General features: G+C 33.2%; 1 protein-coding gene across 1 annotated transcript; it reads left to right on the plus strand.

Annotated features, from left to right (window-relative positions):
* The first annotated feature begins 8,580 nt into the window (after window positions 1-8,580).
* Window positions 8,581-13,698, plus strand: LOC124368530. Its single transcript, XM_046825771.1, has 3 exons — window positions 8,581-8,712; window positions 11,014-11,041; window positions 13,356-13,698. Exons 1-3 carry the CDS (start codon window positions 8,637-8,639, stop codon window positions 13,585-13,587), a joined length of 336 nt encoding a protein of 111 aa, XP_046681727.1. The 5' UTR covers window positions 8,581-8,636; the 3' UTR covers window positions 13,588-13,698.
* The last annotated feature ends 10,601 nt before the right edge of the window (window positions 13,699-24,299 follow it).

Here is a 24,299-nt window from a genome sequence, read left to right on the forward strand (position 1 = left end):
AATAACTTAATAACAGTAACAACAGAAAAAACATAATAAACTATAAAATAATATATAACAGGGATATTCGTAACAGTGTTTCAAAACAGCAGACAGTAAAATAACAATGGTAAATTAGACAAACTATGACATACAATAAACCGAGAAAATGAACAAACATAGACATTAAGTGGAGGCAATTTACGTTGGCAGCACTGCACCTTTCACTTTCCACTTCAATGATCTCACGCCATCATGGAACAGGTCGACAGTTATAGGGCAGGTTGTTGCCGGCCCTCTGCAGGCGAGCCACCGTGCTGTTTGCTGCATAGTTTGTGCCATAGTGTTGCCTGATGAAGAGGTCATTGGAACGAGTGCTGGATGGTGTCTTGAAATTGAGGAGTTGAAGGACGTCCGGGCAAACCATCTCACCGTTCACCAACTTATGGAGAACCACTAAGTCGGCTACAGTCCTGCGAGTATCAAGATGTTCCAGTTTTAAGCCTGGCGTACATATCATCAATTGGTACTTGTTGGTATCCATTTCTGACACCCACCAAACGGATGAAAACGACGCTGAACTCGTTCAAGATCATCACAAAGGTACTTTTGGTGTGGATTCACCAAACAGTCGATCCATATTCCAGAATCTGGCGTACCAGGGCACAGTATATTGTCCTCAGGGCTACCATATTTGTTATATGTTTAGAAAAACGGGAGATAAAACCAAGCATTCTGTTTGCCTTCGAGCAAATATTATGAACGTGAGCCTCAGGGCTAAAATTCTGTGTCAGAGTAATTCCCAAATCTCTCACTTCATTTACTCTAGCGATGGTTTCTCCTTGCAACAAGTAATTGTACATTTATTAGGCGAAGTGCAACGGTGAAATGATATGGCTTGACATTTCCTGGCGTTTAGTGACATTTTGTTTATTAAGCACCATTCATATACGCCATGAAGACTATCTTGAAGTGATTCACAATCCCGCAACATGAGAAATCTGTGAGTATAACTTGACATCGTCCGCAAACAATAGGCAGGTCACTGTTGATATATCAGAGGAAGATCGTTTATAAAGAGTGCGAAGAGATAAGGTCCAATGATAGAGCCCTGGGGAACACCGGAAAGTGAGATAAACTCAGAGGATATTGAGCCAGCAAACTTCACTGCAAGCCTGCGCTCAGAAAGGTAACTCGACAGCCAAACGAACTAAAATGTCATCGAAACCAAGCGCAGAGAGATTTTCTTGAGTAATAAGGCATGGTCAACAGTGTCAAAGGCCTTGGAAAAGTCTAAATATATTGTATCCAGCTGTTTGCCATTAGCAAAAGCATTTTGCACCTGAGTCTGGAGTACCATTAAGTTTGATAGAGTCGACCTTCCTGGTGAGAAACCGTGTTGCTGAGGACAGGTTAACTGAGCAATCCTAAATCTTATTCGATCAAGAAATAGATCCTCAAAAACTTTGGATATCGCTGAGAGAATGGAAATGGGCCTGTAATTTGAGGGTGATGTCAGTAGGTCCTGATTTATGAATGGGGACCACGTAGGCTGCTTTGAAACGCCTCAGGAAAAATTCCCATCGCAAGTGATGTATTAAATATGTGGCAAACTGGAATGGCCAAGATGCTTCTGCTGTACTTGAGTACCCCTGGTGGAATCCCATCAGGGCCCCAGCCCTTTTTGTCATCAAGGTTTCTAAGCTTCTCCAATACTTCTTCAGGGGTGAACTCATAAGCAACTCCGTCACCGAGATGGTAATATCCGCTTGGAACAAAGACCTCCGTAGGCTTCGTGAAAACCGAGGAGAAGAAGTCCTTGAATTGCTTTCACACATCGCAAGAGGCTCCTCAGCAACGACTCCATTGTGAACAATCTGAGAGGGCACAGACGAAGATTTTCCTTGTGGAAATTGACATGACTCCAAAATAAACGGAAATTGTTGGGGATTCCAGCTTCCACCCTTTGTATATGCTGGCGTTAATCCCAGGCAGCCAAGACCCTACACCTTGCTCTTATATTAGCGAATCTGGAATAATTAGATGCTGACGGAAAGTGCTTGTATTTTTTATGTAAACATTTTTTTGTTATTATTAAGTTTTTTTAAATTAAGGTGAAAAACCATTTAGGAAACGGAGAGGAGAGTAGTAGCCAATTCTTCTTACTGGCGAGTTTAAGCCTTTACTATATTGGAAACTGTAGAGATAAAGGAATTTGTTGCCCTGTTAAGGTCTGAGTTGGACAGTATTGCATGAAAAGTCAGTAGTTAACAACGAGCGATGAACATTCATAAGGTTACACCTTTTCAGATCATATATCTGTCTTTTGAATGAATGAGATTGGTTGATATGTCGGTAGTGGATTTCAAAGGATAAGGGTGGCGTGGTGTCTCTCCTCAACCGGCCAGCAGATTATCGCTCTCCAGTGATACATTAATATCTTTATTAGAACTCAGAATCAGGTCCAACATGACGTCTCTGCTGTTATAGATTTGATTGATTTGTGTAAAGCTGAAACAAGTCCATCAGTGACCGTACCACTCTTGACCGCTGGGGAATGCGTACCAGTTGACAAACCATTCCAATCAATCCCGGGAAGGTTGAAATCAACCCACGACAACCACCTCATCGAATCTTCGCCCCGTTGACATTAGTGCCTCTATTGACTGTAACAAACTATTGTATCTGGAGGGAGGCTGCTGAGGAGGGATGTAACAAGCTACTAGGAGCCATGAGGTGTATTTGCAGGGCTTTAAGCTCAATAAGAAGGTGCTCAATATCATTGATTTCAGAGTAGAGTTGAGTTGAGTTGATAGCATCCCTGATGGCCACCATTACTCCACCCTTACCAGACTTAGAGCTGCTCAGTGGAGACCTATCACATCTATAATTGGAGAAATTCTTAGGCAACACCTCAGCATCGTCAACGTCAAACTGACAAGTTTGTCTCTGCCAATATGACAACGTCGAAGTTAGACATAGTAATTGAGGACTTGAATTCATTCAGTTTGCTTCTCATTCCATTCACATTTTGATAGTAAAAATAAGTATGACCGTTGGATGAAACTAGTTTTTTGTCTTCTTAACTATCATCGGCACCCCATTCTGATACTTAATTGTTAAATCCTTCTCCCCATTCCTTTCTCTGACAGCTAGAGAATTTCGAAGTTTCTTGCAAGTGATATCTCTCCTTGACAGTTCGATCACGGGACACTTCAACAGCACTGTCAGGGAAAAGACTGCTAAGTTTGGGAGAATCAAAATTTTTAAAGAAGCTGATGGCCTCACTTGTGTCACCAAAGGAAACCTTCATCGGACGAGGTTTTCCGGGCTTCCCTTTACCCAATTCGAACTATCTTACTAATATGAAGGTCCACTCACTTGGAGGACTTTTGAGGACGTCATCCATTTTTTTCCCTTATCATGCTGTATTTTACTCTTGATATCTATATCAGACGATTCGGGTATGCCATATAGTATAGCATTCTTTGAGCGCGCTGGTTCCGATCATTAACTTCCAGCAATGACAGTTTCCGAATCAAGTGGCTTATTATTCTTTAACATCTTTATATCAGCAGCAAGGGATGAAATCATTGACTCGTTAGCTAAAAATCTTGGCTCAAGCTGGGATAATTGGTCTCTAATTTTACCTACATCCGACTTTATGGCTTCAATTTCCATCGGAGACACCGCCTATCTGTTCAATTTTCTCTGTCCAGCCCTCGATTCTGTCCATCAGTTTGTTTACGCTCGAAGTTAGAGCCACTATGGGGTCATCAGTTGACGGTTATTACAGTCCACTCTGCTACAGTGCCATTTCTTGTTTAAGTCCTTGGAGAATTGAGTGTACTCAGTTTTAGTTAAGTTCACGCAAGTTCGGTGAAACCAGCGCTTACAAACCTCCGTCACACGCAAATGCCCTCTTCAGAATCCAGAACTAGTCTCATACACACCATACAAGCGGTCGAAGCATATGCCATTATGTAAGCGATTGTAGTTCAAACAACTTTAGGAAAGTAGACGTATAATTTTGCGAGATGTCCTCGATCTCTGGAGCTACTCGATCCACCCCAGTTTGATCAAACTCAATCTATGAGGACAGAGAATGTTCCACAACGTTTTAGTATAGTACTGCAGGATAGAACCGAAGATGATCCAGAAGGCAGTGGCGAAAAAAGATGTACACGTTATTTTGTTTATGGGAGTTGGCAATTGTGAGTGACGTTACCGACCTGCGTTAATGACATTGACTGTTAGTGTTGCCTGCATGAACACGATAAGTGGATTGCCAGCCCAGGAGAGTGAAACAAAGTTATGTGAGAAAGATTTAGATGCTTTATGAAGGAAACACAAAATATTCAGTGACAGTGGAAAACTTACCGAACCAATAACCGAGTTCAAGCGTGCACAGAGTCCCGACAAATGACAAAAACAAGGTAAATTAACCAAATAAACGAGAGCAACAATCACGTCAGTCACCACTTTCAGCCATCCACCTTTAATGAATAAAGGAGGGGGGATGGAACTCGGAACACCTTTCTAGGAAATATAAGTGTACTTTTTAGTCATTGTTGCAACTTTGGTTATTTCTACAAAATGGGATTTCGGGTGGTGGGCAAGAGTCTCATTTTTTAAATCTAAAGACCCATTAAGTGACCCATTTGAAAGGTCTTGATTAATGAAGAACAATGGAAACTAAAGCTTTCTATCTCAACACAGTACAAAATGGTAGCTCATTGAAATTAACTAAGTTAAAAGCATGGATGATTACTGCTCAACCTTTAATGAAAAAAGATAAAAAAATGAAACTCAGGAAACCCCTCTAGGAATCAAAAGCGAACAATTTCCACAAAATGGACTTTTTTGGGGGGAAGAGCAGTTTCACATTTTTTGAATTTACGCTACTATTCTGTCCCTAAGGTCATTAATGCACTGGGGTTTCGTTTTTTAGACGTTGTTTTTAATGTGACCCCACACATAGTAGTCAAGTTGAGATAGATCTAGCGATCTTGGTGGCCACTCGATACTTTCTCTTCTGCATATTCAGTGAGTTGGAAAAATATTAATTAAATAGCGGACCTGCAGGCCATAGTGTGGAGGCGCTACATCTTGCTGGAACCAAACTTGTTTGTTGGTTGCTACTGGATAGATGGTTAAACCTGATTTTGTAGTGTTTCCTGGTATACCTTGGCATTAAGGTTACCATCAATAATAAAGGGCCCAATAAACTGATCTCTGACAATGCTTAGCTAAACGTTGAATTTTTCAGGATGCTGAGTATGTTGCGTCCTCATCCAATGAGGGTTAACATTGGCCCAATAACGAGCACTGTGTTGCTTCATGTGAGAAAGCCATGTTTATAATCTAATTGTATTATTATCAATGTTCTGCATCATTATTTCACAAATTTCTACTCAACGATCAAAATCGTCTTCACTTAGCTCATGAACTAGACGAATTTGTTATAACCACTGTCATGTAAAACTTTACAAACTGATGTATGAGATACACCCAATATTTGAGAAAAATTTCTTGTTGAGGCATGAGGATCTTTAACAACAGACTTTAAAACGTCAATTAACAATGCTTCGTCGTTTGTAGCTAATTTTGGTTCGTCTAAGTTTTGGAGTGGTCTTTAACGCTGCCTGTTTCCTGGCAACGTTGGTTTGTTTTTTGAACTCACGATTTAAATACAGGGTTTCATTAAATAAATTCCTTACTTCGTCTTATGATGCCGATGTCCGTAGCATCGCATCATCAGGATCATAATACGTGCTTGTTAATATAATAGTCCATTTCAACTTTAAAGTTTCACAAAAGCAGGTCTTAACTTTCGTACTGGACTTCCTCAAAACTGATAAGTTAAGGGAGGCCTTCCCTGCAGCAGGTAATAGCTGTAAGACAGGTTTGAGTGTGTAAGGAAAGTGGTTGTCTATTGAAGTTATTTACATTGTGAATGTGGATGTTCATGTTTTCCCTCAATTAATTTGTATTTAATTTCAATGAGCTGCCATATTGTACTGGGATGAGATAGAAAGCTGTAGTTTCCACTGTTCTTCTTCTTTTATCAGTCATTCACTTCTATTTTCTATAACTGTGTCCCGAGTCCCATACCTCCATCTTTATCCATCAAAAATAAACAGATTGTATAAAGACTTAACTCACACACTATATACATATAAATAAATATATATATATATATATATATCGCTTGGGTATGTCTATAAGGACTTTTTTTTAGAAAAAAGCTATACGTTAGGTTTTTACGATATGATACCGTTCAAATTATGTGTCACTTAATTGGTCTGTACTTTAAAAAATGTTGAGCCGCTCCCATTCAGTAAATGGGATTTTAGGAAAATGTTGTAACAGAAACAAAAAGAGTTCATCTATACATACATATATATATATATATATATATATATATATATATGTGTGTGTGTGTGTGTGTGTGTGTGTGTGTGTGTGTGTGTGTGTGTGTGTGTGTGTGTGTGTGTGTGTGTGTGTGTGTGTGTCTATACACACACACGCGCGCGCGCGCACACACACGTGTATATATCCGGGGCAAAGTTTATTATAACTTTGTTTGTGATTAAGAAGTCTGGAGAATAATTATTTATTCGCGCTCGTAAACACCTAAAAAAGCTGCATTGTAAAGGCTTTTGCCGTAACTACATGACAAAACTAAACATCATTGTATGCTAGTGAAAGAACTGGGATGTCGTGAAATTAAGAAAAATATTCTGTATACTCATTTGTTTTCAAATAGGAACTGTGTTTTATTGTACAAAAATAGCTTAATTTATAAAGGGTTTTAATCAAATGAAGTTTGTTTCAATTAATTTGTTTATTTACAAAACTGCAGTGTTGTGGTGTTGCACGAAATAAGCTGAATTGCAGCACTTTTCATTCAATATTCCGCTGAAGTGATTAAAACCTAATATTATTTTCTAATTATGTTTTCTTCGTACAGTTATATTCAGTTCAGTTTATAATAAAATGTGTGTCGTAAGCAATTGTTTTGGTACATACGGCGATTGATGCCACAAACGCAAGTGGTTGGCTACGGCACTGCACAGTACAATAATTGTTTTAATTGAGAGATGACCACTTACTGATCTAGATTAGCCATTGAACTTAACGGTTCAAAACACCTTTTCAAGATCCCTTTGAAAGTACTAATAGCAACTTTGTACTTTAAGTTTAAAAATAAATATAGTCTCACTATAACTAAATATTTCCCACACAGTTCAAAATCTTTGTTAAAACTGTAATAAGGGCAATAATTTTATGTAAAAGTACTGGATGTTTACTTAGATTAGATTTATGCGGTATAACTCGTCAGTGAATAGGAGATCACGTAAGAGAACCACACTTGGGTAACTTCGCACAATACATGTTTTGTGCCAATCTCCTCTAAGTCTTAGTTCTTGTAGCAGTTTAACTTCCATCATTATAACATTACAATGAGAGTATTGTAGAGGATTTATAGTTATTACGTAATTATTAAAGGTTCTTATTAATAATTATTAAACATTATTAAGCCATTCAAAGTAGACCAATTCAAACTTTGAATGTAACGAATTCCTATACATTTAATGAAATGTGTTAAGTAACTATTTAAAGTCAATTAATGATAAATAGCTATTAATTTAAGCTACATAACTGAAACAGTATCTCTGATGATATTAGAAGTATTGAGAATAAAAAAATATACAAAAAAAGTAAAAACTTTCACAAGAGTAAGCAGAATTGCACATAGTGTCTGAATATTAGGTTATATTGCCAGATACTTTCATAGTAAGTCACAATATTTAACCTCTGGTTCTGAATATCGGTTCACGGGCGAATCGGGTTAACGTCATGTTGTAAGAAAAAGTGTGGTTAAGAAAAAAAAACCTTATAACCAAGTATTATCCACCCTCCTGCATGAGTAGACTTTTGCACGGTGGTACTAAACACCTTCAGGAACCTACAAGATGTTTATTCATGCTCGAATTTATATGTAAAGATAGTTTCAATTAATTTTAACAATTACTACTTTGATTTTATACTGAATACACTCGCATTTTCATAAACTAGAATATGTTAGTTTGAAATATGGTTTAACTTGTAGTTGATTTATAATTATCTAAGTTTAGCTTACAGTTGATATAACGTAGTCAGCTACTTTGTTGCCTGAAATATATTAATTTTAAAAACTGAAACTTTGAAAAAAATATTAAGTTACTACAACATAGCATAGAATCAGATTTTAAACGTTACTAAACATACAAAAAAAGAGGAATTATCGCACTAAAACAATAGGCATTTAAGAGTTCCAATTTGTCACTTCGTATGTGAATCAGTAATTGACATAAAAAATAATGAGCGATTGTTTGCAGAAGAAGTGTAATTTAAATTTATGTATCTGTACTCAAACGTGACAATTGAACAAGGCACGGTAATGGTGCATTGTTTCCGTTTAATAAAGTCCAATTTACCTAAATTGGTTTGTTACACAAGCTCTGACACGCTGTTTACAGAACCCTTATCCAATTGGCACGTTTTGTATATTTCAATAGAAATATCTAATCTGGGTTCGTGATATAAAACTAAGCAATGAACCATTGTCACTACCTTTAAATAAGTGCAATTTGGAGTTGCGTTCAGTCAAGATGGGGATTCCACGAGAGATTTTGCTTGTTCCTATGCTTTTCCTTTGTGTAACTGCACAGGTACTCTCCTCTAGAGGCAAGTTCATTTAAGCTTAATTCATTTTAAATTATGTTGAAAACGTTGTTAATATGTTCAAAGATTACTAAGTATATTAGTTAAAGTATATTATAAAAATTGTTACGATGCAATAATTTAGTAGTTACTTATAAATTGCAAAACGATAAAGTTTAACCATCATATAATATTACAGCGCACAATTTTGAATGCTGCATGGTTGGAATTTTGAATGCAATTCGATTACCTTAACTTTAAAATATCAAACTATCAAACCTCAAACCTTGAAATACATATTATCCTTTATTAATATAAAATTGAATAGTCGTGTTTTCAATAAAAAATTGTTAATAAGCATTAATAAATTTTTAGCTACATTACTGTACAAAATAGTAAAGTTAAAATTAAATTAAAATCAAACTAATAGTTTTATAAAGTAAGCCGATTATGCATTCTAAAACAACAAATGTTAGTGTTTAGATACCTAGACCGTGTTTTTTGTTATTAGAAGCTTCATGTCCATCTATAATTAAAATTAAAACTGCTTCTTTTAACAAATACAGTTGAATTCAAACGTAAAAATATCGTCTAAAAATTTGTGTTCATTTCCTTTACGGTGACAATTGAACCCATAACTAATAATTTCTACTACATGAAAACCCCACAATAATATAATCGTACCTTGCTTTATGTGATATGTATTATAATTTTTAATTGCATAATTTACATAATATTGGGTTATATAGAGCTAAAAATGGCATACTGTACCCTAATACTTATGTGTACGACAACCACTTGTTTTTAGGAAAACCGAGGTAGACAGCGACGCCTATCTTTCAAAGAAATCGACTGGGAATAACAGTGACTGACTTATTTATTACATGTTTGCCATTTATTTAGGTTAAACAACACATCATCAAACAATCACGATAAGTAATAAAAGTTTACATATTAAGTTGATATTGAATAATCTCAATCAGTTTTTGGTTTATAATGGTAGACCTAATATCTCGATAGCAAAATTATATTAGTATTGGTAATTATTGAGTTTCTGAGTTTATGAAGAATTAGGAAAATGAATGATTTTATGTTTTGTTCTGTATCCAAAAAGGTGGTTTACCTGCTCTGTACCGTTCTTCTTTGAAAAGTTTTCATAAGAAATTTCTGCAGGAAGACTGTTACATATTGTGATAGAATTGGGAGTAGACGGATAAACATTATTTGCATTCACTTACAGAAATTATTACCTTCAAAAGCTTTTTTCACAACTACAGAAAGATTATAGGAAAAATCCAGTTTGGATTCCAACGAAGAAAGTCGACAATTGACGCAGTCTTACGTCTGGTCGATATGATAGTAAAAGGTATCAAAGACACACTTTAAGTGTATTATGACTTTAACTGTGTTGATCACCATATCCTTGTTTAGAACCTAGAGCATCAGCGGAAAAGAAGAGTGTCACTAACGTGGGTCAAATAGTACCTTAGTAATAGGACACAATTTGTAGGAATATCAGACGTTCGATCGGAGGAGAGGGGACTGAATTATGAGTTCCCCAGGGCTACATACTTAGTCCTCTACTCTTTCTGATATACGCCAAAAACTTTGGTTCATCAATAAACGAAGCGCGACTCGTCTAATACGCTGATAACACGGTTCTCTAATACAATGAGAGTTCAAAATGAGAACTTGAAATTACGACGTTCATGGAGCTCAACAGTTTAATTGAACATTGTAATAGGCTCAGTCTAAAAAGAATAAATGAAGTCAATATTCATTCAATTCTGTTTGCGACAAAAATACTCAGTTTATAGTCCAACAGTAATGCTGGATGAAACTGAGATCGAAGAATTCTACCCAAAATAGTTTCTTGAAATACACATTGATTGAGTGTTGACTTGAGATTGTTATGTAGAAAGTGTTTGTTCAAAGTTATGCTCAGCATTGATGTTTTGAGGAAACTATCCAAATATTGCCCGACTAAAGTGATAATTATGGCATACTATTGAGTAGTCTACCCATGCTTCTCCTACGGACTGGATTTGGTGGAGAGATTGGTCAAAAACAAAATTTACAACAGTATTTAAATTCTTACAACAATCAGTTCGATTGCAAAACTAAAACACAGATAATAACGTGTAGGGCAGCATTAAAAAAGTTAAGTTATAAAAGCACCAATTACTATAATTCTGAATCAAACTGTTCGTTAAAATATAATTTAATCTTAAATTTTAATTTATAAAATAATCCCTTAAAAATTTATTGTAGTATGATTTCAAGTATAAAATTAAGATTATAGTTTAATAAGCTGATTTGTTTCAGGTCAAAGCAGTCGCAGAGAAGATGTTTTGTAAGTATATACTAACAAAACTTAATTAATATACTGTAATTAATGTATTGTAATATATTGTATATAACTTTTCTACTGCTTAAAAACAATTAAAGGATAATGAAAATAACACATAATGGAATATCAGCGCAGAACTGAAATGACTGGTAAAAGATGAATAGTTGTCGCTATTGATCCTGCTTTTTGAGTATTTCTATCAATTTAAATATTGAACAGAAGCATGATTGTAATATTTAAAACGAGTGTAAAATTCAAACCGTTAAAATATGTCAGTATAATTTGTTAATTAAAGATTCAAGTATTACCAAATATCTGGTTATTCCAAAATATAATTTTATAATATCATAATTATATTTAAACCTTTTATATACTTTTACATATATTCTGATCAATTGGAATAAAAATGTAGATTGTCTGAGTGGCGAAACGATACAAATTTGCCAAATTGGATAGGCTGCAAAAGGTTTCATAATGGAAGAAATTTCGCCGTAGGGAAAAATGGAGTGAGTATTTGTTTAATTAAGAAGATAGTAAGCGGTCGAGATTGTGCAGAAAAAGAAAGCTTTTAACCATACCAAAGAAACGGGTATGGGGATGGATTATTGAATGATCTGAAAATGTGCAGATTTGAATAATTTACGTTGAATATGTATATTAAAACACATTAAGGAGAGACACTTTTTACTCAATATCTGAGTAAAGGCATTTACTCACACTTAGTTTCAGTGTTGGTACCCACTATACTTGACATTCCAACAACTCATTCACTGGCCAGTAGTACCCATTCAGTAGAACATCTCAGAAATAAGGTTTTCACTTACATAGAAAGTGAGATGGGTACAAAGGTACAGGTCACACCTAAGTTCTTTTCAACATTAAAAAGGTTTTGCTTACTTCTCCAGAAAAAATATGCCCCAAGGCTTTAAAAATCACTAGATACTGCTTGATCTATGTTTATTCGACAGTTTTGCAATCTCCAAAATATGTAAGGGAATCTGATTAAAAAGGTAATGTAACTATCATTTAATGAGGTTCAGGTGCAGAGATTGATTCCAACTCATATTACTGCACGATTGATGTACCGAAAATTGTCTGTGCCTCCGGCAATTGATAAATAAATCTCAATTTTATTATCATAAAGTTGAAGGTGATAGGTCAGGAAATATAATAAATTCTAAGTTCTATTAAGAATAATATACGTTTTATAAAGGAACCTTCATAGACTAAACTAACAACAAATTTGTCAGAATTAAAGCCATATAACTAGATAACGTCAAGAGTAAATAAAATATAAATAACACATTTGTCTAGGAAATAAGCAATTTTTTGGAAGGTAGAACTGGCCCTTACACCAAACTCACTTCCTGTTATTTTAATAACTTTTTTTGAGATGTTCTACTGAATGGGATAGCCTTCAGAAAAGTAAGAAAAATTTTATGAACATTTATATGGAAACTCTATGGATATTAAAATTCTAATGGTGCATCCTAGAGGGTATAATATCTGAATCAAGTACCTTCTAACAGCTGCTACTTGAATGGGTGACGTTAAAGGCATTGATCTCCAGGTTAAGCTCCCTAACAGTCTTTTTAGCCGTAACTGCACCTGGTAAAATATGACGATTTTTTACTATTCCAACTTCACTTGAAGGACACAGAACTATTAGTGGAGATAAATATACCTTTGATAATAAAATCAGAAATACTCCCAACCGCAGAGTATTCCACAATCTTATCCCAAAACTTTTTGACATTCTTGCTGTTTCTTATTTTATTAAATTTAATCTAGGAACGAATGTAAAGCTTTCATGTCTAAGATTTACTTCTAAAATATTTATTTCATGAAATATAACAATTTTATAATCCTTAATCTTAATCCTTCAATTTTAATCCTTTAAGACAGAAACTTATTTGAATGTGTAACTGAAGAGGTCCATAGCCAGAATATAAATGTGAAGCAGGAAGAGTGCCTCCACAAAAAGCCATACAAAATCGTGAAATGATTTTAAAGCTTGGAAAAATACGTTGCTCACATCTACAGTTTATTCCACAAATAGTAACAATCCACGGAGATATAAACTATCATGTACGTTCATTTAACCACTATACTAAGGAAGTTTTTTTTTAGTTAAATTTAGTCTCATATTCTTGCTAGGAAGGTACTTGAAGGGATAATGCAATAACCCCAAACTTAGTAAATTTGATTCTAAAGTGGCAGTTAAGATATTTAACATATAATGTCAATGGTGATATCGCTTTATAGTCTAATATTTCGTACATGTAGCTTCCTTCACTGATTCATCTACTTTTTTTAGGAACACAGGCAATGTACGCGACAAGGTGGTGTTCAACACTGACAACACTGGGCGAGGATCTGGAGGAGGATCTCGTGAAGGTTCCAATGGCAATGCAGATTACAGCGACCTGGACTGTGACCTGATCTTGAGGGAGTGTCAGTGTTTGTCACCCCAACCACCCCCTCAACCGCAGCGTCCTACAAAGCCCTCCCCGACTGTGCAACAGTGGGACTATTACTGGTATGATTAAAGTGTCCCTGTTAGACCAACTCCAAAATATCTATAATGAGACAGGGTTAATAATACACTGCAATCAGCCTAATATTTTATGTAGTTGATATTAAATAAATGTAGCAAAATATGTATGTGTTTGTTATTAATGATACTTACTTAACCTTATAGTAATAAGTTCCAATTTATTTTAAACAGGGGCATTCAAATTTTAACGTGTGAAGAACAAAAAGAGCTTGTAAATTCCATTCTTCCAACTTAGTTTTTAGTGGAAGTTAGAACAATGTGTTTAGTTAGAACAACGTGTTTAGTTAGAACAATCTGAAACTTTTTCTATTGAAAACCGACCAGTTGCATGTAATGTTTATCTTGATTAATTGCATGCCTGTATTATTTTTAATAATTTAAATCTAAACTATAATTACGTTCCATAATTATTATAAAACTATAAATAGAAAAAGAAAACATTAAGGTTCTTTATATGCCAACATTAGTACGCAACTTTACCCTAACAAATATAAACGTGGACATATAATGCTGAGAAACAGAGCCGAGGCGGTAAACGCTGAATAGCCAGTTATTTTTAAAATTATGATGATATTTCAAAAGGGATTAAATAAATTCTTACTCTTTCAATAATTGCTTTCATGTTTTAATGGAACCCTGCTGAAAAGTTTGTATAATTAAACTCCATAGTAACGTAAGTTAACAAACGTGTTCTTTTGTTATTTTATGGAGTAAAAAAATAATTTATTCAAAACAACGTAATTAAAAATGTTTTAAGAAATAGTCCAAGCAATAAGGCTGTAACATGTTTTAAAATAAATATTTCTTGTCCTCTAATGATAATTGTTTTGTTCAAAATTTTATATATGGTTATTTACGTTATGATAAAATTTAAAATGAAGCATAACAGTAAGGTTGATTTAATATAATCTACCTCTCGTTGTTATATTCATGATAAATCATAGTATAAAAAAGGATGTCAGAATTTGAATGGTTTCTTGTGAAAGTAACAAATACCGTAATTTGTAACAGTTGCACACATGTCCGGGATAGGTCCGTTAGCCAATATCGTTTAAGTGAAACTTTCAAGAAGGCACCCGATCACATACCTGGAAAATATCTATCCGGGATGAAGTCTAAGAGAAGAAAATCCAGGTTCTTTACTTGCTAAGGTATGATAAACATGAATAGCAAGCATCATTATTATCACATCTAATTCAACAATAAACTTACTATTCAGCATTTATACGACAATAAGCTTTTCACCGATTTTCCAAAGTTCGGCACAGGAAACCATTTCCCGATTAGCTTGTCTTCCAGTCGCATACAAGAAACTCGTTTACACCATAAAATACGTTTTACGCTAAAAAGCGTTTTGGGACAGATCAAAGATAATAATTTACTTGAGAAATATAAAAAGTTCTCATACAAACAGTTTATTTATACCTTTTTGTGCGTCTTGAGGCTTAAATATTGTGGCCGTTACGTTTTCAAAACGTAGTAATTCCAATATATATCTGATCTTTGTATAGAGCAAAACTATAAAATATGTTTTAAATTTTGTATCGTTATTTTTAAAATAACAAAAAAATATGAATAACACGATCAACCATTTAACTTATAAAATTATTTTAACTTATAAAACCTGCAATGGAAAAAGTAAGCTTTGTATTCAAGCAATTTTCATATTCCTGGTATTAAAAAATACAGAATATAACAAAACAGTTTTGGTTTAAAAGTGAAAGTACATTATACTATATATATTATTATAGACTGTTTGAATTATATATATATTTCCATCACAAATTTCCAGATCAGCATTTTTAAAGTTTCGAAAAAGTATATTTACACCATAAGTATTAAGCATTGCAGAGAAAAATTGAAAAAAATGAGATTCTTGATATTCGTAATTAAATGTATCGTCTTACGGTAAAAAGGTAAAATTAGCAAAAATAAAATTTATTTTTGAGATTGGTACACAGAAATAATTACATATAACTAATTTGCAAAGCACACAGATTTATATTGGTATATGAATTTTCAAGGGGTTTAATACGTGCTTACTAAAATATTTACATAAATCCTGAGTTTAAATAATGGATTTTCATCAGACAGGTTTTCAATACTCCAGCTAGGTACATCGAGCCTACACTTTTTCGGAATGCAGCGGAAGAAATGTCATAACATTCAGAGTTCATACTGCCTTACCACTATTTAATAATATAACATATTTTATGGCTACTGACACTCGTTTAAAATTCTGGGAACAGCGGTCGGTACATACACAGTGACTTCAGTTGTATGCAAGTTTGACTCTCGATTAAGTCTGACTGCTGTCGCATATCGTTACCAATGCTGTTGTATGATATGCGAAAATAGTTGTTTTCTATGGGATGAGCCAATGTGTCTTTGCCTGTTTACTTGCATTTGAGAAGATATTGCTGGAGGGTGAAGTGTTGCTATTCTCCTTCTCCTATTGAGGAGAAAACGGCGAGGTCATTTCCCAAAAAAAGTTGTTATTCAATACTCGATAGTTTCATAGTTATTCGTACAGATTTTTGTGAATTTCACTAGAATGACGATTAGAAGTGACGAAAACGTTACCTAATCATTAACTAAACTAATACCTCAAGAGTACAGTAATATTAGAAGCTATTGTAATATATTGTAATTAAATTTATTTAAACTGCAACGCTCTACCAATTTTAAAATGTCCACCCACATTAAAAATTAATGATACATTAAACACAAATCTTTAATAGAGTGACCCATTATCATAAAATGTTCCTTATTTAGTTCTATGCAAGGAAATAATAATTAACAGAAAAACGTGATAGGCAAGTAGTTTAGTGCTAGCAGTGTTAGCCAAAGTGACGCTAGTGTGTTCACTGCAGTATACAATGCTTCTTCCGTACGACACGACCGCGCCTGTCGAGAGGAGTACAACAGCCGCAGACACCACGATGTTGCAATCGTGTATACAACACGATATAAAACAATGCTTTTCAACTTATCGCACAGCAATACGACTTGTTCAAGTCGCAAGGCGTTACGACTCAACTCACAGTGTGTTATAAACTTGTTCTTATCTTTGAAAGCTTGATAATGCGTGTAAAAGAGCGAAGGTAATTCAGAAACTGATTTGCATGGAAATAGGTTTGTGAGGTAGTGTCATGTCAACGTAGAACGAAGCTGTAAATCTCTTTAACATACCTGGAGTACTAATCCATATATGAATGGAATACATTGACTGGATTATATGGACACAACGAATTAAGTAATAAATACTATTAATTTGTCACTTAGTGTTATGTCCATGAAACTGTGCTTGAAATTGTGTTATGATTCGATTTTTATTGACCACATATATTTAAAACATTTAACTACGGTGGATACAAAGATGTAATTAATTCTTTTTATTTAGGAAATTCTAACTCTTTGTTAGGATTTGTAAAACATTAATAAATCCATATTATGATTTTAAATAAGCCCGAAAATGCTAGCTAACCCCTACATCTTTATAGAATTGTAGTGATTTTGGTGGGGATTTCTTATAAAACTAATTTTGAAAAAAAGTACCACTAAATCATATTATATGTGCATTTTAAATTTAATATTAAAAGTAGACGAATCAAAATTATTCTAGCCCACTTATTATTAAAACAATTAAAACTCTTCTGAAAATATATGGGCAAAAAAGTGGGAATGCCCGTTGTGTAAGGTGTTAAAGTCTCGTAACGTCCCAATAACAAATTCAAGCACGGATTAGTATTGCAGGAATGTAATAGAAATTTACAGCTTTGTTATATATATATATAAGACATTTAACATATTCTTAATTAATGTGAAGTGTTCTGCAGGACTATAGAAATTTTATTCAACCCTAAAAATAGGGTTGTTCAGGAAATCTAAATATTTGCTTCAGTAGCAGAAGAGGATGCAAACCAAGTAATTGCTCTAACTGCTATTAATGCAGGGAAGACAAGCAATAGGTTGTAGATAGAAAATGTAAATGAATACCTTTATGATGTGTGTGATGAAGACAGCCTTGCTGTAAAATGGCCTCACAAAATAAAAATGCATTAACTATTAGGTTTTGTGATTTGAAATTTAGTGATATTTTCAAATATTATAATGGGTGTGATACATCTTCATTTATTGGAAAATGCATACATTAAGCTAACGAAAAGGGCAAGTCTAAAGAACTGAGCAAAAATACGTTAATTATAACAGTGGAAGGGAAGATAAGTGTTAATAAAGCAGGATATATGTGTATAGATACGAGTATGACATTAACTGATTCGGAAGTTGTAACGATAAACCTGAAATACATTGCAAACATAAAATCCAAGTTTATTATGAAACTATTCTGCCAAAATCTGATATTGATGAGCAGCATTCCTTTCAGAGTCTTTACTGCATAGAGAAACGAATGGAACCGCGTACTTAAACACAAATGAATGGGGAACACAAATAATATTAAAGTTCGGAAACACCTTCCTAACAAGTATAAGAAATGTAACAGAAAATCAAATAAGGCTATAATGTATTATTTCTAATATCATATTTCATAATTCATCCAGAAATACACAAAGTCCATAGAGAATACTAATGTACATTAAACTCTACGTTCAAATTTAGCATTGGTTAGCAAGCATTCGGTATTTAATCGGTTTATGAATTATATAACAAACATAAATATATTGTCTTGGATATCTATAGGCCAAGTCTTTATATTGACCATCGTTGTATTAATTAATTATAGTAAGAAATGTCCTCCAATATAACAAGTATAAACGTATAAAATTGTTCCATTTAAAATCTAAGTATGTAAAGGTGTACATGTGTTGGTCTGTATCAATATTTGGATTGAATATATCACAATAACCTTTAAGTTAATATTAGAAATGTGTAATTTTTGCTATAAGTCTAACAGTTTTAGAAGCATTTAGTTTAATTATAACAATACATGCCCTATGAAACAAAATTTCATCGTTATTTTGATACATCGGAGCTGCGGCCAGGCAGAGTATATACGGCGCGGACGTCTGTCATTTACACGCTAGCCACTTTTATAACTCAAAACTACATTAAAACGTAAACATGTTTATATTTATGGAAATTGTATACATTTTGCTACTAATATTATACAAAACGTTTCGCCAGGTTTTACAAAATAAAAAAGTTACAATGCACCATATATAAAATTTAACTTGAAAACGCAAAATGTTAACTTGTTGGTTATCACTTTTAGCTATAACTTTTAGCAAAATAAAAATATTTATAAGGAATGTTACTAGATAACTGAATGTTATACTTTTTAAATGCTTATATACAAACATATGAGCTGTAAAGAAAAGGCTTGCCTTTAACAGTGGGTGGTGGGGAAATAAAGAGGGATACGGGTGGATTTTCAGTCAGATACTTATTTACATGGTAATATTCGATAGAAGAAAAATTATAACAGTTTTTTTCATAAAAAATCACTGTGTTCAATGTATTTCGTTACTTTGTGAATATCCACAATTCCATGTTGGAAGTTCATTAAGTAACCCACTTATTTATTTATTTATTCTTCCAACGGAATCACACCAGTAGTACAATTAAATAAGTTAAGAAAGTGTATAAACGATTAATAACACTAATAACATTTACCTAAATAATTAAATAACAAACAATGTTAAAAATAAACATACACTACTTACATGAACATATTGTAAAATAAAACAGATCAGAACTAAAAATAATATTCGTTTATAAATTCCAGCATTTCATCATTGCAGATTAGTTTATACATAAGTTATTCGTGATCTATTGTGGTTTAATAACAATTAATTATTGTATACCTCACATTTATATGCAAAGGAAATTATTTATCGTTTAAAGATTCCATTATTTGAATGAATTACGAGATTTTCCACGAATGAATGATTCTATACTAAATAAGTTACCCACTTTCATTATATTGGCTTATAGTTTTGTAACTTAGATTGGAAATTAGAAAATAATAATTTAGTTGTGTTTTTAACAAGTTAAAGAGAATATACGCAAAATTTCAGCTTCTTTCTTTTTGTGAAGTAGAATAATTAGAGATAATTAATATATTTTCTATAAATATATTAAATTTTAATTTTGCTTATTTTCAATTTAATATATTATGATAATTATTGCAGTTGATTACAAATGTTTTACATTATTTCCGAATGAACACTGAGTTCATACGAATTAACACACACACACACACACACACACACACACACACACACACACACACACACACACACACACACACACACACACACACACACACACACACACACACACACACACACACACACACACACACACACACACACACACACACACACCCACTTTTATATATATATATATATATATATATATATATATATAATATATATATATATATATATATATATATATATATATATATAAACTGTTCTTATTTGTTGATGACACGTAATGGTTTCATCAGGTTCCACGTGGGATGAAGTTTATAACAGGCCTCAATTATTAAGGTTATTTTAAGGCCACTTAACCCTCCAACTGTTGTTCATCAAAATTTTGATAAACATAACCCTTTGTTGATTGTTGTTCGTCAAAATTTTGATAAACATTCCCTTGCATAATCACTCATTACATTATATTCCGGCAACGTATCGATTCGATTCATGCACCATTGGATTCGGGAAAAAAAAAGCCTAAGGAATACTATAGTTTTATTCCTCTTTGTATTGTAGTTGCAACGTACCAAGTTCGTAGTTTGGAACGTAAAAGAAGATGATGGTCCTCCTCCGCAGACTAATGGTTATAGTCTCGGCTCTCTAACTGAGAGATCACGGGTTCGAATCCCGGGGAGGTCCAATCAGGGCAAAGACATGAATGATAGAGTACTTTGCAAAATACCAGTGTAATAATAAATTAGAGTACCTTGCAAAAATAAATACCAGTTTAAATAAATCAGTGTACATCGAAGCCAGCATAGCTTGAAAGCTGAGGCTTAAAAGAGATAAAAAAAAAAAAAAAAAAAAAAAAAAAAAAAAAAAAGAAGATGATGCAATTCATTGTGACCGCCATGTTGTCGATGCCGTCTGATTTGTTTATGTGACGAGTCGTGTTTATTAGTAAGTTTTATTTGTGTTTTAGTGTTGTGTTTAGTGTGTGGTGAGTTGTTAGATATTGCAGTAGTGCAAATAAATATATTTTAGAATAAATACATTTCTTTTTACTGAAATATGTTTGATGAATTTATCGAATCTGTGTAGGCTATGGCAAAATGACTTGGCTAAAATTCATTTCACGTAGTTTGTTATTGTTTTTCACTCACTAAACGTTATTTTAGGCACTCTTTTAGTTCTTAAATAACAATTTTCACAACCAAATATATATTAACCGTAATTTCTTTGGTTATGTTGATAACTGTTTGGACCATTCCAGGGTCACTGTTAGTCGCGTAGGCTATATACTGTTATTTTAGTAATACATGTAGTTCTAGAATCAAAATATATGTAATATATTTAGACACAGTTTATGGTTTTCCTAAAACTACATAAAATTCCCCATCATATGTAAACCATAGATTTATAAATTTGGATATAATACAAGCTTTGAAACACATTTTATACTTTGCTGTTTGAAAAATTTTCGCAAAAGTTTTGAGTAATGACAAAATGAAACTTTTTTCGACTCTTCAAAAAAAAAGTTATGGAATTTATTTTACTACTGCTGTATAGTTTACTTCATTCTGAGTAATAGAATATGCAATATAACATGTATTAAAGTAAAACTGTATTAGTAAAACTTTTATTAGCAAACTCTTACATATACACCCTATTTTCACAATTTATGCGCATCGCTGCTTTTTATTATATAGTGTTATTATAGTTTCATAAATTCGTGTAATGCTTATGTGTTTCTGAAACTAGAATAAATTTGACACAAAATGTTAATCTCACTTTTATAGTTTTCTTACTATAACTTGGTTTGCTAGGTATGGTCCCCCCCAAATTAAAAAAAAGAAAATGTAAATTTTGAATTTCATGGAGAAAAAAATTTAGTAAACATTTTTTTAAGGCCAAATTTAAATACTAATATTATTATATGTTTAATTCTGAACACAAAAATATATACTTCTATATATATATTACTTTTAATTTATATTTTTAATAAATTTTTTAAAAAACCCTTGCACGAGGCTCGAAAACATGCCGCCACTACAGGAAAAAATGACCGCCAGTTGGAGGGTTAAAAAGCTGTTATTTTATATTTGTTCTCCGAATAACTACGATAAGATTATACTGTCCGTAATAATTATTAGTCCTCTTGCAGTAACATCTTAAATCATAAGCTACTACTAGATATGCGCTTCATGTTTCTTTTTAAACAGTTTTTATAAACTCATTAAAGGCGTAAATAAAAACATTAATTATGTTTTAAGAGTAGTAATATCTAAACTTTATTTTATTTATTTTATGTTTGTTTAGCATAAAACAAATAAAATTCTATCTCTTTTTTTGTTTTTTAGAACTCGGTCTTATAAATCACCAGCGAAAGGGCGTTGCAGTACTCAGGCTTAAAAAACAAAAGATAAATGTTAGGTGCTGGTCTCAGCGAGAATGACGCCAAGTCAGACTTCATCCTTACGTATGGGAGGTAGGAGAGGAAGCAAACCTGGCCCTCTGCCAGTTTTTGCTGTCCCGAGTTAACTAGACGTATTGCTTTCTTATTGACCTCAGGGAGGTTCTTTAATTGCATTCATTATAATCAGATTAAAACTATAGAACATTTATATTATATAATAAAGAATTGTTATTTACATATAACGTAATTACATTTAAACTATTTATAAAAAATATATTTTGGACTGTTTGGGGATACAAAAATAAACGTGAGGGAAGATGTTTCACAAAGTGAATTATACAATTTTGCTTCTGTTCTGAAATATTTATTCTAGTTTTATAACTTTTTTACTAACTATAATTATTATAAAGAAATAATAACCAAAGCCGAGGATTGTGTTGTATTGAAAATTTAATAATAATTTCATTGTCTTGTGAACTGTTCAATATTTGAAATTCAATTTCTTTTAAAATAGTGGACAGTGGGTTATAAAACAGTGAGTGCCTTAGCTCAAGCAAGTGTGGTTGAAAAAGTTAAATATAAAATAAAAACATTTTGTAATAATCTGTAATCGCTGTAACAAGCGATGTATGAACGTAGACCATGACGTAATTCAGAGAAACTTTCTTGGCTCAAGTTTATCCTTATTCAACTGTAAAAATTTACTGTAACTAAAGTTGTGGGTTAAATTACTTTTATTTGCTGATGACATTATAGTTTTCCTTAAGGGGTCACTGCGCCCTATCTTCCACCATGTCAGCAAATGTCCCTTTTTCTCAGGAACTAATAAAGGTATAATGCTTTTTATTCTGAAAATACGTGCATTTTTAAACATGTAAAAACTGTTGAAATATATATATGGCTGTATAAACTGTATAAATGGCAATAGCCTTATTTAATTTCAATAAACACTGAATCACAAAAAGTACTTGCTCCGCCGAGAGTCGAACCCGGATCTCTCACTTGCTGGGTGAATGTGCTACCATTACACCACAGAGCGCTTACTTTTTCCGAATTCAATTATTTTGTATTTTGCCGTACCTGTCACATATGCGTTTAAATAAGCAAACTAACATATGATCGGAAGACCAAATACCTGTCAAACGACAGCCGATACCTTTAATAGTTTCTTAGATAATGGAACACTTGTTTTTTAAAATATTTTTAGAAAAACGTAAGAAAACTGTTGTAACATGCAAAAATAATTGTTTATCCTACCTCTAATACATTCCTGATGTATATGAAGGGGTTTCCCTCTGTCCTTCCTAAAATTTATTCTCTAGTTTTATCTTTAGGAGACTCTGGCGATGTCTTGCTTTTTTGAGATCCTTGCTTGCCTGTTCCACCTCCTTTTCTCGCCGTTTGTTAAATCGTTCATAGCCTCAACTAAATGTTTGCCTGATATTTCAATAAATCTATAGGTACTGAAATTTTCTTCATTGAAATTATATACTACCATAAATATTCCAAACTTGAGGATGTTTAGCCTAACAAATACGGTTTTCGGAATATAATTCCATCAAAGATTCGTTTGGATTCTGGGGTTTTCCCTTAATACACTTTTATAGTAAACTTGTAGCACTTAGAACTTTAATCTCAGATTTAATGAAATCCATTGTATCAAAAGGTAAGTGGAAGTGTTTAGTATCATGGTATGTTTTTTTAATTTTGTTATTGTTACTCGGCATTTACACCATGTTCGATTGTCGCTCCGACATTGACCATGCTGGGGTTTTTATTAGGGGGAAAAATGTGGAAATATTCTGCCCAAAATTCAGCTCTTATGTCTTCTCCGTTTGAGTGGTTTATTCTTATTGTTAGGCCATAGTATTTTTGAATTTTAAGTATAGCCGCATCAATAATTTACCACCCACTGATTTACCATTGGGAAGTTTCTTAGTCTTCAACTTCAAACTTCTTAGTTTATAACCCATTATTTTCTGTGTCATTGTCAATAAATGTTTGTGATACTGGTATTTCAGGTATTTCAATTGAGGCTCTTTTACATACAGCAGGATAAGCCTTTGCTGTCCCAGTCACCAATATGTTTTAAATACCGTACGGAATCCAGTTTTTAGCTGAAACGCC

This window comes from Homalodisca vitripennis, chromosome X (assembly GCF_021130785.1).
Source record: "Homalodisca vitripennis isolate AUS2020 chromosome X, UT_GWSS_2.1, whole genome shotgun sequence".
Lineage (NCBI taxonomy): Eukaryota > Metazoa > Arthropoda > Insecta > Hemiptera > Cicadellidae > Homalodisca > Homalodisca vitripennis.

Coding starts and splice junctions, on each gene's coding strand:
- LOC124368530 (XM_046825771.1), top strand. CDS start 8,637: ATGGGGATTCCACGAGAGATTTTGCTTGTTCCTATGCTTTTCCTTTGT. Junction 8,713..11,013: donor ACAGGTACTCTCCTCTAGAG/GCAAGTTCATTT, acceptor GATTTGTTTCAG/GTCAAAGCAGTCGCAGAGAA. Junction 11,042..13,355: donor AGTCGCAGAGAAGATGTTTT/GTAAGTATATAC, acceptor TACTTTTTTTAG/GAACACAGGCAATGTACGCG.